General features: G+C 37.1%; 1 protein-coding gene across 10 annotated transcripts in view; it reads right to left on the bottom strand.

The window, feature by feature from the left end:
- The window catches only part of ANKRD27 (ankyrin repeat domain 27), a 59,417-nt gene that overhangs the window by 21,578 nt on the left and 20,918 nt on the right, over nucleotides 1-16,921 (bottom strand). For all 10 annotated transcript variants that reach the window (XR_004253806.1, XR_004253805.1, XR_004253807.1 and 7 more), the window contains exons 13-22: nucleotides 12,278-12,370; nucleotides 11,376-11,503; nucleotides 10,218-10,300; nucleotides 9,332-9,447; nucleotides 8,450-8,542; nucleotides 7,861-8,058; nucleotides 7,495-7,554; nucleotides 7,277-7,396; nucleotides 3,398-3,442; nucleotides 1,087-1,209 (exon numbers count right to left, since the gene is read on the bottom strand). Coding sequence is in view for 7 of the 10 variants with exons in the window: in XM_032195490.1 (XP_032051381.1) it covers nucleotides 1,087-1,209; nucleotides 3,398-3,442; nucleotides 7,277-7,396; nucleotides 7,495-7,554; nucleotides 7,861-8,058; nucleotides 8,450-8,542; nucleotides 9,332-9,447; nucleotides 10,218-10,300; nucleotides 11,376-11,503; nucleotides 12,278-12,370 (1,059 nt within the window). In the remaining 3 variants the exon portion in view is untranslated. The remainder of the gene's footprint in view (nucleotides 1-1,086; nucleotides 1,210-3,397; nucleotides 3,443-7,276; nucleotides 7,397-7,494; nucleotides 7,555-7,860; nucleotides 8,059-8,449; nucleotides 8,543-9,331; nucleotides 9,448-10,217; nucleotides 10,301-11,375; nucleotides 11,504-12,277; nucleotides 12,371-16,921) is intronic.

Genomic DNA, 16,921 nt, shown 5'->3' with positions numbered 1-16,921 from the left:
GCCCAGAACTGGACACAGTACTCCAGGTGAGGCCTGACCAGGGCACAGTAGAGGGGGAGGATCACCTCCCTTGATCTCCTGGCCACATTCCTTTTAATGCATGCCCGGATCCCCATTGGCTCTCTTGGCCACGAGGGTACACTGCTGGCTCATGGTCAACCTGTCATCCAGCAGGACCCCCAGGTCCTTCTCCTCAGAGCTCCTCTCCAGCAGGTCATCCCCCAGCCTGTACTGATGCACGTGGTTGTTCCTTCCCAGGTGCAAGACTCTACACTTGCTCTTACTAAACCTCATTAGGTTTCTTCCTGCCCATCTCTCCAGCCTGTCCAGGTCTTGCTGAATGGCAGCACAGCCTTCTGGCATGTCAGCCACCCCTCGCAGCTTTGTGTCATCAGCATACTTGCTGAGGGCAGACACTATTCCCTCATCAAGGTGAAGATGTTGAACAAGACCAGACCCAGCACTGACCCCTGGGGAATACCCCCAGTCACAGATCTCCAGCCAGACTCTGCGCCGCCGATCACCACCCTCTGAGCTCAGCCAGTCAGCCAGTTCTCAACCCACCTTACCGTCCACTGTTCTATCCTACACTTCCTCAGTTTAGCTATCAGGATGTCATGGGAGACAGTATCAAAAGCCTTGCTAAAGTCAAGGTAGATGACATCCACTGTTCTCCCCTCATCTACCCAGCTGGTGGTATCATCATAGAAGGCAACAAGGTTGGTCAAGCATGACTTCCCCTTGGTGAATCCATGCTGATTACTCCTCATAACCTTATCCTCTTCCAATTGCTTGGAGATGGCATCCAGAACAAGCTGTTCCAACACCTTTCCAGGGACAGAGGTTTTTCACTCCATTATCAAGTAAGCCTTTGAACACTTAATCCTGTGCCCAAAATTTTCTACAGTTTAGTTAAAAAGAAATAATTTAATATCATCAGGTGAGCTCTGTTATGGTCTGTACATATTTTATTACTTTTTGGATAGAGATACACAAGTGTTGGGCAATATGAATGCTATTTCTCTAGAGCTAGAAGTTGAATTACATGAACACAAATTATTCTTTTTATAGAATGAATATTCCAACCTTTTGTGCTGGCCCACATTTTGAGCACTGGCATAATGGATGGCAGAATTCTGGTTTTGATGTACCGACTGTGTCATCTTCATCTTCCAAATCTTCTTCCATCCACTCTAATAGATAACGTACCTGGTATAAAAAGCAAGTCTTTCTTTATAGAGCCCAAGGGCTCCATAGCCTGATAAATCTGCATATCAGCATCTTACACAAGCAAGATTTACAAACATACACTTGTGAATAACTCAGACTATATATCTATTTCCTGGTATCATCTCCCCAAAGACAAATTGCAAAAGTCAAATGTTATTGTTGACAAAGCAGCTAGAAAGTTCACCAAGTATAGCAGTGAAGTAAATTATAAATGACTTCCTGCTGCCTAATCAAGACTTCAGTGTTCACCTCTGCTCAAACCCTCCAAATCCTTTTAGCTGAGATGATGATTAGACCAAGATTTGTGTCAGCTCACGTCAACATGAATTTTGTTTCATCTTTTGCTTTAACTAACATGAGAAGTGGCATGGATAATATTTAATGAATATCCAAACATTGCAGGGACACTGACTTTTCTTAGGCCTGTAACTTCACAGGAGCTTAACAGTTTTACTTCTTCCTCAACATATAATGCCTCCTTTTTGTGAGAGAGGCCCTTCAGTGAAGCTAGTTTTAGGATTCAGAGCATTCATTCCTATGCTATCTTCCAGCAGTGATGCTTACTGCATTTCATTCTGACCTTAAATTCTATGCAACAACAACAAAAAATTAAGAAATACATTTTTACACTGAAATTCATTAATCCACGTAAACTAAAGACATCTCAGAATTACTAGTGACTGTATTAAGACCCCATTTATTGCACCATCTGACCATGTTATGCCCAACACCTATCGTGTATCATTCTGGGTTTGTACTACGCTCCGTGAGGCAAGACTCTTCAATAGCCACTTTCCCCCTCCTGTCACAACTCAGTACTGGTACTCTCATTATCCAAATGCTCATCTCTCGATATATCAGAGTCTCGCCAAAAATCTGAACATGCTAATCCCATGCATTATCTCTATCATAACAGTGGAATTGCCCTTTTTTTTTTTTTTTTCCATTTTTGGTAAAAAACATTGAACGTACACACACTGAAGTATCTCAGGAAATCGTTCATAATCTCATTTTGCCAGTTAACTTTATCATCTAACACCTCCTCTATATTTCAAAATAACACAATTTCAGGAATATATAGCAGAGCTAAATTGTACCCCATGTACCAGACTTTTAGCTGTTCCACAGGAGTTCTTTTATAGAGGAGACTTTTCTTTCTCTTTTTTTTTTCCCCCCACAGTGTACAGCTGACCACCAAATCCAATCATTACAAATGAAAGACCAAAAATTGATGTTAAGCAGTATTGACTACTACTACACAATACTAACTTTTAGAGTCATATAAAGCTTTCTTACAAGCAACATACAGTGGGCTAAGGCAATTCTTAACAATCTCCACCCATAACGGATCTATAATCATCTACCAATTCAGCAGCCACTAAACATATAAAATGTATAGCTTGAGAACCTCCTCCCAAAAAACTGCTACATAACTCTGAAACACATTTTGAGAATAAAGCTTAGCATATTCTAGGTAGATCCTCCCTCCATGCTGTCCTCGTATACTTTTTTCCCCACTAAAGACACAGAAAATTTATCAAAGCAAGCTAAATTTTATATTCAAAATGCAGAATTGTTTGTCATTGGGTCAGCTAATTAAGCTAACAGCCACTGATTAACATCATTATCCCCAGTCTAAAGTATTAAGTGCTTTTGAAGTTCACAGGTGCTATGATGATGACACAGGTTATTTTTTTGGGCTTCCTGAACAATCACAGCATATTTTTTTATTTTTTTAATCTTCTGGTTCCATAGCACTTTTTTAAATGCCTCCTCATCTGGCTGTCACAGTGGAAATCTACAACAGCACTAATGACACTTCTGATGCTTCTGTTCCTATGAAGACAGACCTCAGGCCATCAGAACAAGATAAGAATTTTTAAATAACCCTTTTTTTAATAGATATGCAAGCCGTAACCATGCCATCCAATAGGACAGTCCTCATTATAATGAACAGTTTTACGTGAACTTGAGTAATGTGGAAAGTACTGTAGGTAAAATGACTTGGGGATATGGAGTGAAAATTCTTGGTAGAAAATGAGCTCTACGTGATTGTTTCTGAAGGAAGATACTTAGCAAAGCGTCCTTCATTTACTATTATTTACAAACAGCTTCCTCAATTTGAATGACTTAAATTTGAATATTCAACAGCCATTCTAAGACTCACCATTTCTAGATCTCCATCAGCAACTGCTCTGAGGAGTTTTTCCACCTGTGTATGAAGAAAACAATTTATTTGCTTTGTTAATATTCATATTAAGCTGTACATGGAAAATCCTGTGTCCTTTATTAACCCTCTAAGCTCAAGTAGTAAGATTAGTGCTGGCCCATTTCATATTTGTTAATAAAGTTTTAAAGAAAAAACCTTCTTCCTTTATGAAATACAAAAGATGTGAATATGCAGCCATTTGATGATCTCTTGACTTGCTCAGTTAAACAGCATTTACCCAAACAGAAGACATGTAAGCTAACATACATTATTATTCTGCTTCAGCAGGAACTGACCATACATTTCTGTTGTGAACCTAACACTGTAAAAAAATCTGCTCAGGACAAACTCCTACACTGATGAACACTACTACTGTCTGGGCTCTTGCATTGATATGCTACCAAAATCACAAAGGATGACAAGTTGTTTTATTTTACTAGATAACAAAGAACAGTTTAAGATCAAAAAGATGCTTTCCAGTTGCCCACTTCACATCTACAGATTATTGGTTTATTCCTATGTTAAAAACAAGCATTTATAAACCTGGCTTGATTGTAAGGAATAAATTTGTTTTCTTACTTAAAATGTTTGATAATTAAATATCAAAGGGTATGTTCGCACCAGCAAAAGCCAAACCTCTTCTTCAGGAATGGCACAGTTGCCAGTGAAAAGTCATGGAGACTCCATTAAAATTATCACTAGGCAACTTGTTTAGCATCTGCAGAGTGTTGAAGGATCATTCAATAAGCTTTGGGAAAGACTGATTCATCATTATAGCAAATTATTCTAGTACTGTGCCATTATCACCAAAGATGCTGCTGTGTGAGCAAAGTTGTTTCAATATTAAGGAACACCGTGCAAGCTGAAGATGTCATGGAGCTAGTCACACTTCAATCTTTCTCTGGAAATGACTGCTTTGTTCATTACAGCTGCATCTCAACATGCTTGTATTATCAAGTGTTCTGTATACAGTACAGAAAGATATAATTGAGAGCAATAAAATATTTTTACCTCCCACTGTTCCAGAAAGCATGCTACTATTCTTGGAGCTGTCCTTTTAGATAGCACATGTGACAGTATCACTCAGAGGAGGCATTATTATTCACAGAATATAAATAAATGGACACTCCTTGAGAGTTCATAGCTCTACTTACGTTACTAATTGCAACTTGTACATCAGTAACACTGAGCTTGTGTTTCACCATTACAGAACTTCAAGCAGTCTTCACTTTTCTGGAAGGGTGGGGAGGAAGGGAATTGCTTATTTTTAACTAAGTTGAACGTAGTTCACTTTAGTACAAACTAGTTATTCACATTATTCACATTATAACTCTAGCATATCCTGTGAATCAGAAATATTTATCAGACAGCTGATGGCAAAAAAAATATTGTTTTTAACTTTTTGAAAGGCATGAATGGACAAATTATTTATGATAAACTCTACATTTTGTGTAGAAACTATCAGCTTCTTTCTACAGCATTTCTGTAAAGAATTATATCATTTATTACTTTAATGTCAGGTTACAAATACCATTGATATTAAGTATATTTAATAATGTTACATTTGGATAAACAGAGTGGTTAAGTAGGCCAGATACAGCTAACAGATGCAGAGCAGCCAACTCTGCAAGAACAGAAAGTGACTTTTAAGGGAATTTAAGAATCTCTCTGCAACTATGCAGAATAGAAAGGGGATCTCAGAGGATCTAAATCTAAGCCAGTCATCTAAACTCCCTCTCTGGTAACAACAAAATAGAAGGCAGTCAACAAACACCTGAGTGCAACTCAGCTCAAACAAATATCTAAGGTGTCTGAGATGAATTGCTCTCTGGAGGTACTAATTTTTCTCTACCGATTAAGGAGGAAAATAGGTGACTAAACTTAAGACGATTGTCTGTCAGGCATCTGAAGGTAGTTAAGCCATATCCCAGCCTCTGCACATGTACACCTAAAATGGACAATATTTATTACAGAGTTTTGTACTTCCCACAGATTTCCCTTGACATGGCTCCCTAATCATACAGAATAATGTCACCAGAGAATGTAAAGTTCTTCACAATTTTCAGGAGTCAGTCTTATCACATAGAAGATGCCTAAGACCCACAAGTTCCACTAATTTCTTTCCCAAAATAACAACTTCCTTGTTCTAAAACTATCTCAGGCCCTAGCAGTAGAGAAACGTATAACAACTGTTATGCAGCTTACAGATTATTTATTATGAGTACTTAGGGTAAAATGTCTGCTACTTGCATTTCTCCATCTTTCCAGCTTGCTTTCTCCCTCCTGTGGAACAACAGAACCCTCCTTTAAATACAAAAATAGATTAAACAGAAAGCCACTTGATGAAATCTATTGCAATTCACTTGCGTACTCAGTTTTCCTGTTGCTGAACAGAATTTATGCTGAGAATTACTAGTTCTAACAAGAGGAAGTTCCAAATTTACATGCTTAGTTCTTTTACTCTCTGTTGTAAATAAGCCACATACAATACAAGACATATGCCATGACTGACTCATTCAAGCAAAGAGTTTAATTCATACGCAGTATTGATTAATGAAGATTTCACTGCATTCCTTTAACTCATTATTTAAGCCTTGAAATCTGGAAAACCAACCTTACCAATTTCCTATACTTCCAGTGGCATTCCCTTTTTGGAGATCTCTCAGGATTAGGTCGTTGTCTCTTTGCTTAGTAAGAATAACAGCAGTGAGCCCATGTGAAACTTGGCAAACAGAAATGACCTAAAGCTGGATTACAGGAGGAGGTCATTAACCTCAAGAATATAAGGTGTAAGCTGCTTGTAATCTTTTTCCCTGGCTTAAACTAGTCTTAGCTCTCAGGAGTGATAAATTTGTTCCCTCAAGGAAAAGCAAATCCTCGACCTAACAGGTGAACATTTATGTACATTAGAGCTTATTTACAGAGCTTGACTCTGCACAAACAGGGAGGTACAGTCCTACATTAAGGCTCTCAGAGTAAATGACACTGAAGCGTGAATTAATATTGTCCAATCAAACTTTACATCTTTGAGTTTCTTGAAGATTTTTAGAAAACAGGAACTTTTGGAAAGAAAAAAAAAAAAACATTTCAACAGAAGGAAGAATTTCAATGAAGAAATTATATGGAAAGAAACAAAAATATTGAGAAGGTCATATTGGAAAAAATGGACCAGGAAGATCAAGAAAAAATAAACAGAGAAGTTTCAGAAGGAGTGATGATATGACAATCTTGGGAGGACATAAATGGAAAGTATGGATTTGAGGTCCCACACAAGAAAAAGCCAAAGATAGAAAACTCAGAGAAGAAACCTTGGTTGGTACAGACATAGCAAAACCAGCAAAAACATGTGGAATATATTCAGTAGATTGTACTTCTTCACATTTCACAAAATTGATATCCTTTGCCTATTTTGAAAACTTGTCCTAACATTCCAGTTTGATACATTGTTTGCCAGTATGCTTGTATTAGTTTGTTTTTTCCTGAGAGATTCTGTAACCTAACAATAGCATTTAATTCTTGGTCAAGACATCAAGGTCCTTGGGACTATTGACTGCCGTTATAATTATTTTACAACTCAACAAAATCTCAAAGTATGTCATTTACTGTGGTAAATATGACCAACTACTCCAAATGAGCTTTCAATTTTTCCCCAGAAATACACAGCAGATCAGTTCATAAGATACAAAAATAAGTGTTGAGATACAAAGGTGAGAAGCACCTTAGGATAGCAGCATTTTCCAAGCCTGAGAAAAGGCTATTTTCTGAAGAACCAGTTTAAAACAAGGCTGCAAAGTATCACTCTCCCAGCTTCCTTCACATTGCTTATACCTGTCTTACCTCTTTATAACTGTTTTTTATTTCTTCTTGTCTTGTATCAATTGATGCTGATGACAAGCTTGAGACAGATGATCCTCTGCTAAAAGTTTCTGCAGAGTGCTGAGGAGACCTAAGTGGTAACTTCAAGTTGGCAAAAAAGCAAACAGAAAAACCTACATTATCAGATTAAGCATGTTAAGCACAAGCAAAAAAAATTAGCAACTTGTACTGGTTGTTACCTCAGAAGCACTCTGTCCCCTTTCAAACGTTATATAGTTTAATTCCATCAGTGACAAAATCTGCATAAAAATATTAAGAAAACCAATGTAACTCCACTGACGGAAACACAAATTAGCTGACAACTTAATACTAGTAACAGATTATCACTGAGCAAATTAAAAGTACCAGTTTACAATGTTATGGTCTATACTATAGAGAGACTGCATTCATGCTATAAGATTTAAAATATGACCCTTCTTCCTCAAAGGCAAGCATACATTTTCACTTTATTCATACCAGACCACAAAAACCTGTTAACAGGTAAGCATCTACATGCCTGTGGAATTGATCAGAAAGAATTCAAGCTGGAAGATAAACAGGAGTACCTTGGAATTTAATGCACACTGTAGGGAAGTCTCTTTCATCCGGTTTTGAATATCTGGATTTGCCCCATTTTGCAAAAGCACTTCTATGATCCCTTGATAACCCCAACGAGCAGCTATATGGAGAGGAGTATCTCCCTTTTCATTTCCAATATCTAATCTACAGGAACGAACATCATAGTAGACTAAAGCTTTGACACACTGGAAAAAAAAGGAAAGCCATCAATAAAATATAGTATCATCTCTCAATTCACGTAACATGGGCAATCCTAAACAGGTTGTTTTCACAGCTACTCATATAATCCTTTGCCTAAAAGATAGGCTTTTACAGTTCAGTGCCATTAACAAAAAAGTTAAAATCAAATAACTAAATTTGTACGATAATACTATCTTTAATGTGAATGCATAATAAAAATTGCTATGAACTACTGAATAAAGTCTGAATTTACAGCATTAAATAGCTACCCTCCCAATCTCTTTTATTTACTTTTTTTTTTTTTTTTTTTTTTTACAGTTTAATGCAAACTGGCATCACAATTTAATTCCATTCCATTAGGATGTCCATTTAGTTTGTCACAAAACAATTACTTACATCCTCATGACCATAAGTGCAGGCTAAATGAAGCGGAGTATTTCCATTATTGTCTTGAACGTCCGTACTTGCCTTGTAGTGCAATAAGAGAAGCTTAGAAGACAAATGAAAAATAGATATCTAAGTAAGTAAAAAAATTAATGGACAAACAATTGCTACTCTGTATATTCCTTTATATTTCTAGCATGATGAACCACTTCATGAAGAACTATCTACTTTTCTCCTGCTTCAAATAGTAACACAGTCCCCCTTGGCATTACAGCACTGTTTTTGCCCCACCCTGAGAACCAAATAAAAGCTGCTGCTTACATATTCAGAGTTGTCATTGACAAAATGAATCACCTACTGCAGCAAACACTGCAACATATATGCTACGTGCTAATTTACCCTATATATTAAGAGCCTACAGAAGTGAATATAAATTAATTTAAGCAATAGTAATTCAAGGATCTTAGATATACAACATTCAAGTATACAATAATTAACAAACACAGTCTATCCTAAAAACAATTTGAAGTCATTTAATTAATCACAATGACTGCAGTGGCTCTTTTGCCTTAATCAAGAGCAGAAAGTTAACAGGCTTTCCATTTGTACTATGTACCAGAGGTTTGTATTAATAAAACAGATGAATTATCAGGCATACATACCTGCCAATTACTTGGTTATTATGAATGGCAGAAAACCTTCTAATATAGGAAAAAATAAAATATGCAAATAAAGATGCTGAAAGATTCTCAATTCTGACAACACATACAATTCTAAGTAAAACTTCAGAAGGCCTAAGTGACAGTAACAGTAGAACAGATTAGTAAAAGTCATACATTTATTATTTAGGTTAAGTATTTGATTTTATTTCTAACTAAGCCTTTTAGTGCTTACTGTAACATTTTGATATCCCTTCTGACAGGCAAGGTGAAGCGGAGTTGAACCATGGTAATCTGTAGCATTGACAATGGCTCCTTTTGCAACTAGTAAATCCACTAATGATGTTTGCCCTTGAAAAACATACAGTCATTAAAAGAGAAAAGTAAACTTTGCAAAAGAACATTGCTATTTTTCATATTCAAACATAATATCCTGCATTTTGCATACTATGTTTCTACATACTATATATTTGCTTCCTACTTCCTTGGTATTTGTTTTTCCTGTTGCATAGTAAGGTCAGAGCTCAAGGTCAATGTTCTGTAAAAGAACCTCCAACTAAAAGCAAATGACATTTGTAACTTATGAGTAAGAAAAGGATGGAAAATAAAGTCATGTCACACAATGCATTTTCATGTTGGGATTCAAGATAACAAAAGAAAGGAGGTAGTTAAAAAAAATCAAAAAAGTTAATGTATCTTCTAATAAATGTAACATCCGTAGCATGGCGAACATTACAAGTCAGGAGATAGTACAGATCTCCCATGCATAGTCAGCTGCAGTTAGAAATTATTAATTCTTCAATCTGACAGTTCTTTAAAATATGAGACTGTTTTCTGATGACACATTTTTACTTTTTTCACAGCTGAAAAACTTCTGTAGTAAACACTAAGGCAAAAGTAAACAGTCAGCAAACAAACAATAATCTACTCATAAGAAACTGAGCTTAAAAGAAAATTCAGTAACCTCAGTGTAGGCCAAGATACCAGTTCCCACAGCTAATAGGCAGAAAATAATTTAATGCAAAATTCACTGTATAATGCAATGTTGGAAATGATGCTAACATGAAGATAAAGATAATAAGGAAGAGAAGGTATTAATGAAAAAAAACAACAACACTCACCACAGATAGCAGCTATATGAAGTGGCGTGTATCCCCGGTCATCTCGGGAAAATGGGGTGATAATGGAAGGATCATTCAGTTTTCTGAAACGATTAAAACGTAAAACGTTTTAAAAGCAGCTCAGTTATCTATGCAGCAGGGGAATGAGGAGATGAAGAGACGAATTATTCTATACAGAGCTTTACACACTGACAAATTATTCTATACAGAGCTTTATACTTGTTGAAAGTGTTTTTCTCCATGATGTGTAAGTTAGTCTCAAGAGAAGAAACTTTCTACACTACACTCATCCAAAGACATACGTAGCTGGAACAGCAGTGTTATCACACCAGTGTTGTGTCTACTGCTAAGCAGTGCTGGCACAGCATCGGGCCTCTCTCTAACCCTCCTAGGGGGTGGGCAGAAAGTGAGAAGAGAAACATCACCAGGGCAGCTGACCTAAACCAACCAAAGGGATATTCCATACCATATGATGTCACACTCAGCAATAAAAGGTGGAAACAGGAAGAAGAGGGGAGGGGTGGGCTCTCGTGAAAACGTCGGGCCTCCTCCCGAACACTGGCTATGTGCGTTGAGGCCCTGCTTCAAGGACATGGTCAATCATCGCTCATTTGTGGGAAGTAGAGAGTAATTTCTTTCCTCTGCACTTCCACATAGCCTTCATTTATTTTATTTATTTGTTTTCCTCCCCCCTTTTTTTTTTTTATTTTCCCTTTCCCCCTCCCTTTTCCCCTTTCCCTTTTTATTTCCCTTTAGTTAAATTGTTTAGTTCATAATAATCTTTCTTTAATTATTATAATTATTTCCCTTTAATTAAATTATCCTTATCTCAACCCGTGAGTTGTTCTTTGATTTACTTCTCCCCCTCCTCATCTAAGGACGGGGAGTGAGAGAGCGGTTGTGGTGTTTAGCTGCCCAGCACGGTAAAACCACCACAACATACAGCCTCCATCACAAAATTTGCCTGGTTCCAAGGTATTCAGTACCCTCTTAACATTTCTTCTGCTTTTTCAAACCATATGAATGTATGATCTCTCTTATATTCTGAAGTGCTCCCAACATCCTCTGAAACTGAAAACAGCATACTTTCTAAAGGAAATCTTAGATTAAGACATGTACATAGCTTTTCCTGTATTTGCAGAGATGAAAAGTGCTTACCCAGAAACTAGCTTCTCGCATTTGTCACAGTAACAAAGTGGATGACACATTTTTTGTACGGTGTCCTTGTCACTGTCACCTTGACTTAGTAATTGCTCCACTTCCTCCTGATTACCTGAAGCAATATGCTACAAAATGACAAGGAAAGAGAGAGAATGAGGAACCGATATAAAAAGAATTTAAAAAAAAAAAAAGTAATTTACTAAAACACAAAACCAAAGGAACTGATTATTAAAGACATGTATTCAAGCATTAGAAAGCAGAAATTAACAATGTCACAGCATAAAACCCCTTAACAGGCATTCAGTACTAAAAAGAATCTGTTCTTGGCATACTTCACTTTCTATAAAAAAAAATTAAAACAATTCCCATTATTCTCTTTAGACTCAGTCACAAAATTGAGCTCCCCCTTTGCAAAAAACATTTCTATACAATTACTAAGTCTCTAGCCATAAGCTGCAAACACACATAATTAGAAGTTCTGCTTTATTTCCTTGTATAGGCAAAATTCCTTTAGAATGACAATATGAGATTAGCATATAATATGAAGCAGCTGTCAGGTGACTGCATTTAAATTATTTTAGCAACCTCTTTAATTTTAAGCACTGAAAGTAGTGAGTGACAAGCAGCTATGTGTGCTTTAAATAGGCTGATCAACACCAACAGCAGTAGCATTTCATCCTCATCTGAGTCCAAATTTCTTAGGCATTGAAATCCGTAAAACTGTTTTAACTTGGTAATGTTTTGGCACAGAAACACAAATACACTTTTAACAGCTACTAATATACATGTATATTTTGTAGTACTAACATAATTAACACTGCATTCGATTTCAGAAAATCAGAAAGGATGGTATACAAACATGAAATAAGTAGTACATACATAATGCCACCATTATTTACCTTAAATAAGCAATCTATTGGGGTAGCAGAAATCTGGGACAACAAGTTCATCTTTTGTCTTAAAAGCAGCTTGTCACACAGTCTGTCAGATTCCTGAAGGTAAAATAAATAGATACATACTCACATGCAAGTAAAAATGAAGTAGCTTAACAACATTATTAGTTTTTTAAAACATACATCATCCATTAACCACTTTTTAACTATTAGTCAGTTTCACATTTAGGAGCCTATTTCTAAGGCTTAAAGGATCGCACAACTGCTGTCCAAAGAAAAAATAAGTGGATGTTCACTAGAATATTCCTTTACTGTAGCTCTCCATGAGCTAACTAGGCAACTAGAAAAGACAAAGGCAACAAGAACTGTTGCCTTTTTTTTAAGAACTGTAGAGAAGCTTTCTCGTGAACACAAATAAGGATTCTTCACTCTGGAAAAGATTTGACTGTGCAACAGTAGTCTATAAAATCACAGGAAGTCTGAAGAAAACAAAGAAAGAATGATTACTCGCTGTTCCTCAAAAAACTGTGACACCCAACGAAATCATCACGTTAGGTTTGGGAAAGGAACAGGGAGAAGCAAGAGAGGAGACAAAGTTCTCTTGCTATGGAACTCACTGACATGGGTGCTGCCAATGTCAAAAGTATAAATGGAGTCAAAAAGCCATTAGGCAAATTAATGTAAGGCATGCCTACTGGTGGCCACTAAACAGGATGACCCAGTTGCAACTCTGAGTCAAAGACACTCATGAACTCTCTGCTGGTTACTGGAAAATAAAAGGTTATTTTATTACATGTGAAGTATTACTCTGCACCAGACTCACTCGTATTGCGTTTCCTACCAGTCTCTTGAAAACTGCAGATTCATCTAAGCAGACATGTAGCTCAACCCTCACGGTGGCAGCTCCTATTTTCTAAGAAATCTGAAGATATACTTTAGAAGAATATACATGTATATGCTTCCAAAAACAGTAGAAAATTCTCAAGTAAGATTTTGAAATGGCAGCATCGAACATCACGGGAAATAAAACCTTAATCCAAAGAAAACACTTTTCTTCTCATAGATGAAGACACTGGCACATAGTCATCATCCAAATATAACCAAAGAAATGGCATTCATTGCCAACCACAGGCAGTGGTTGACTACAATCAACTAACCCCCTAAAACTGGCAAGACTCCCAGCATCCACCAAACTGAAGATCACTGCAGGTAAGAATGAACACACAATTATCAGATCAACTTTGATAGTTTAAGATCTATGCTGTGGCTTCTGCAGTAAATACCAGATATAATGTCTGATTGAGCTCTTAACATGAGTAGCAAGTCAGCATGAACTTTCAGAAACTAGTGAACTGCAACTAAACAAGATCGCTTGGACACCGAAAATGAAAAGTTAAGATTTTCTAGAAATTTCATTAAGGAATTTCAAAAATCAGCACAGACGTCTCTTGTAAAACTGACTAAAAAGCCCTCCACTGTTAGAGCCAATGATGCTGTTAGAAATATGCTGTTAGAAATGCGTTTGTGAGGCCTACAGAGATAATAGCTGAGATCTGTACTTCATGGTAAATTGTCTGTAAACAGAATTTCTTTCAGTACTTTAAATATTCATACAGAGATTTTAGAATAGAAAATTATCCAAGATCACAGTAGAAACTGAGCAGCTACAAACAGAATAATATAGATCTGTTCCCTATCACAACATTAAGATCTCTTTCATAAAAAAGTCTCTTTGTAAATTCACTAGTCAAGTCAGCTTGTACATTCCTAACACATCTACACAGCCATGTGACGGTATGCTTACACGTTCTTCTTCCCTTATAATTGAACTCACAGTTTTTAAAGAATAAACTATTTAGGTAGAGGCATGCTATATTGGGCTATTTATGCTAACCTAAGAAACACTTTTTTCCTTGTACTGAAGGGTGAAAAAACATTAGCACATATACGAAGAATAAGTTGTTAGCTGATCTGAAATTATTTTTACTGGTTTTGTATTTAGATGCATGAAGGTGATGACATTCACTGATTTTTCAAACTTAAGTACTTCAGCGAAAGCTATCTATACATTGTCTTTCCAGAATTACAAGGCATGTGAGTGTGAGTGGTGATCTCCTTAGATAGGTTCTTCAGTGTGATTAGGAAGAAATATTTGATCAAAAATTTGTATTAACTAGAAAAAATGTTAAAGCTTTACTACAGATGTCAGTTTCTGAAAACTCTCATCAGAACTTCATGACCTGCTCCCATGTTTTGCATTTCCCCCCCTCAGAATCCAAACAACCAGTAAAACTTAGTGTACTTTTAATATCCTCCCTTCCACAGTGTATTTTATACTAAAAATGTCCCCAGTGTGAAAAAATTCGAGGGCCATTTAAGACAGCAATCCTTACACAGAGAGAAAGTCTTCATTTTATTACATGAATCAGGAAAAAGTCCATCTCAGGTGAAACCTTGTATCTTAAAAATAGTACGAAGGTGGGAATAAAAAAGGAATGGCAGAAGAATCAGATATTGGTCAAAATATCAAGCAAAATAAGGCCTTCAAAGACAATATTGCTTGTAACTGCTTTACTTCAACTCCAGGAGTTACATAAAGATTTGCTTAGAATGGGACTTTTTCTGGTACGACAGATTTTAAATCTGATCACCTAGATTTGGATATACAGCCAAATATTAATGAGCTTTTTATCTAACACTATTTTCTATAAATAGAAAAAAGATTTGTACCTATAAGGGTATATCTACACACAGACCTAATCCAAGATGATTTCTACAGATAATTCAGGACTCGCAAAAAGGATCTCCCACTCTTCATCCCAAAAACTTTATTATCCTTAGCTTGTTAGTCTTCCTTTCCTGATCTCTCCTATGTGCACTTCTTCAGTTCCAACTTCACGGCCACCTACAGCTTTTTTCTATGCAAAAAATCTAAATACTACTGATTTTCTAGTGCATAGCTCTTACCAGCTCCCTGCCTCAACCTTCTGAGGTAGGTCTTGCTACATATTAGCTGTGCATAGAAATTTAACAAGGATCCAATACTCATTAACTGGAACCCCATTAAATAAATTTGGCAATTGACAAGCACCAGAAAATATGGAGTTCTCTTGTGCCATCAGTTACACACTTGTCTCCTCCTCTTGACCCCCACCCAAAATGTCTTTCCAAGACTCACATCATCTTGGGTGAAGGAATTCAGCACGTTTTCAAGTGCTTACTTCATGAAGGTGATATGCCCATTATCCCACAGGGTACATTAGCTCCCTGCAGAGTTCTCCTTCTGTAGTTAGTTAGCTTCTTTAGGGATTGGAAAAAAGCATTCATCAGCTGCCAGAAGCTCCATCTGAAGCCATCTATGAAATTAAATGTAGCCACATGAGGGGCTGTAATGAAGGCCAAGGGCACAGCAATGTTCCTGCTCAGATCCCACAACCTTTTTGAGCACAATCTGGAGACAGAAGCCATGGGACATCAACCTGACAACTGCTGCCCCTTGAAGGTCAAAGCAGCTCTTTTACTATACGATAAAGGAAGTAGGATGTATCTCAACTAGTAAGTCCCTGAAGGGACAGCAATTCCATCAGAAGTTCCTGCCGTGTTCTCCCACCTCCTCACTCCCCTTTCCCACTTTCTGTCAAGGAGCTACCTGCTACCTAGTTTGTCTCCTCATTGCCTGCCACCTTCTCCCTTTCCATTTACACCAGTGAAAAGGGTAGTGCAGCTCTTTCCTTTTCATGTGTTAGAGAGCAAAGGGTCGCTCATTTCCTTGTCTTCAGGGTTCTGCTGTTCTTCCATCTAATCTTCAAGCCACACCTGGGAACTCCCCTCCTTTACTCTGCCTTTCACATTGTTTGTTCCCTATACACTCACTGAAAGTAGAGAGCAGGAAACTAGCACCCCAAGACTGGAGCTCTTCCAGCTGAGATATGGAGGAAAACATTGCACTACTATATTGTTCATAAGAGCAGGTAGACAGCAGCATGAGACTGCCCTTATATCAACTGCACAGAGATATTTCATCTCTCATATTTCAAGACAAACACCTCCCAGAGAAATAAGTCCATTTTACTTGGCAGCAGCATTTATCAAGAAGTCAGACGGCAATCCCAGTAAAAAGAATGCTATCCTCAGCCATGTAAGGAAGGATAGGACCTGGCGTTTCACAGGAAGTAGTTTATTTTCTCCAACTTGCTCATGTTTTTGTGGAAGACAGTTCTACTTCGGCTTCAATTCTCCATCCAGACCATCAGCATTGCTATTTGTACATTGATAATTAATGACAGCCAAGTGACTGCAGGAAGCAAAGTTGACTGGCAGGTTTTCATTTTCAACCAACATATATTTTTCTTAATCAGAATTCAATACAATACAAACAAGAAATACTACAGTCTCTTTACACACAAAAAGAAAGTGCCTTTTTTTGTGTACAAAAACTCATGCATTACAAGTTAATGGAAAGATTCCAGAAAAGAACAAAACCCACACCAGCAAAAGACTAAAATGACAAGTGTTTTTTCTTTAAAGATTATGCCCCATGTTGTCCCATCCCAAGCACTGCACACTGAGCCGTTGCCAGCCCCTGCTTCACAGTTGGGCAGACAGACATATTGAATTAATTCCAATTCTGAGTTCACTCCTTTTGATTTC

This window comes from Aythya fuligula, chromosome 12, assembly GCF_009819795.1.
Source record: "Aythya fuligula isolate bAytFul2 chromosome 12, bAytFul2.pri, whole genome shotgun sequence".
Classification (NCBI taxonomy): Eukaryota; Metazoa; Chordata; class Aves; order Anseriformes; family Anatidae; genus Aythya; species Aythya fuligula.
The sequence above is the reverse complement of the archived record's forward strand: the minus strand, read 5'-3'. Positions and strand labels throughout refer to the sequence as shown.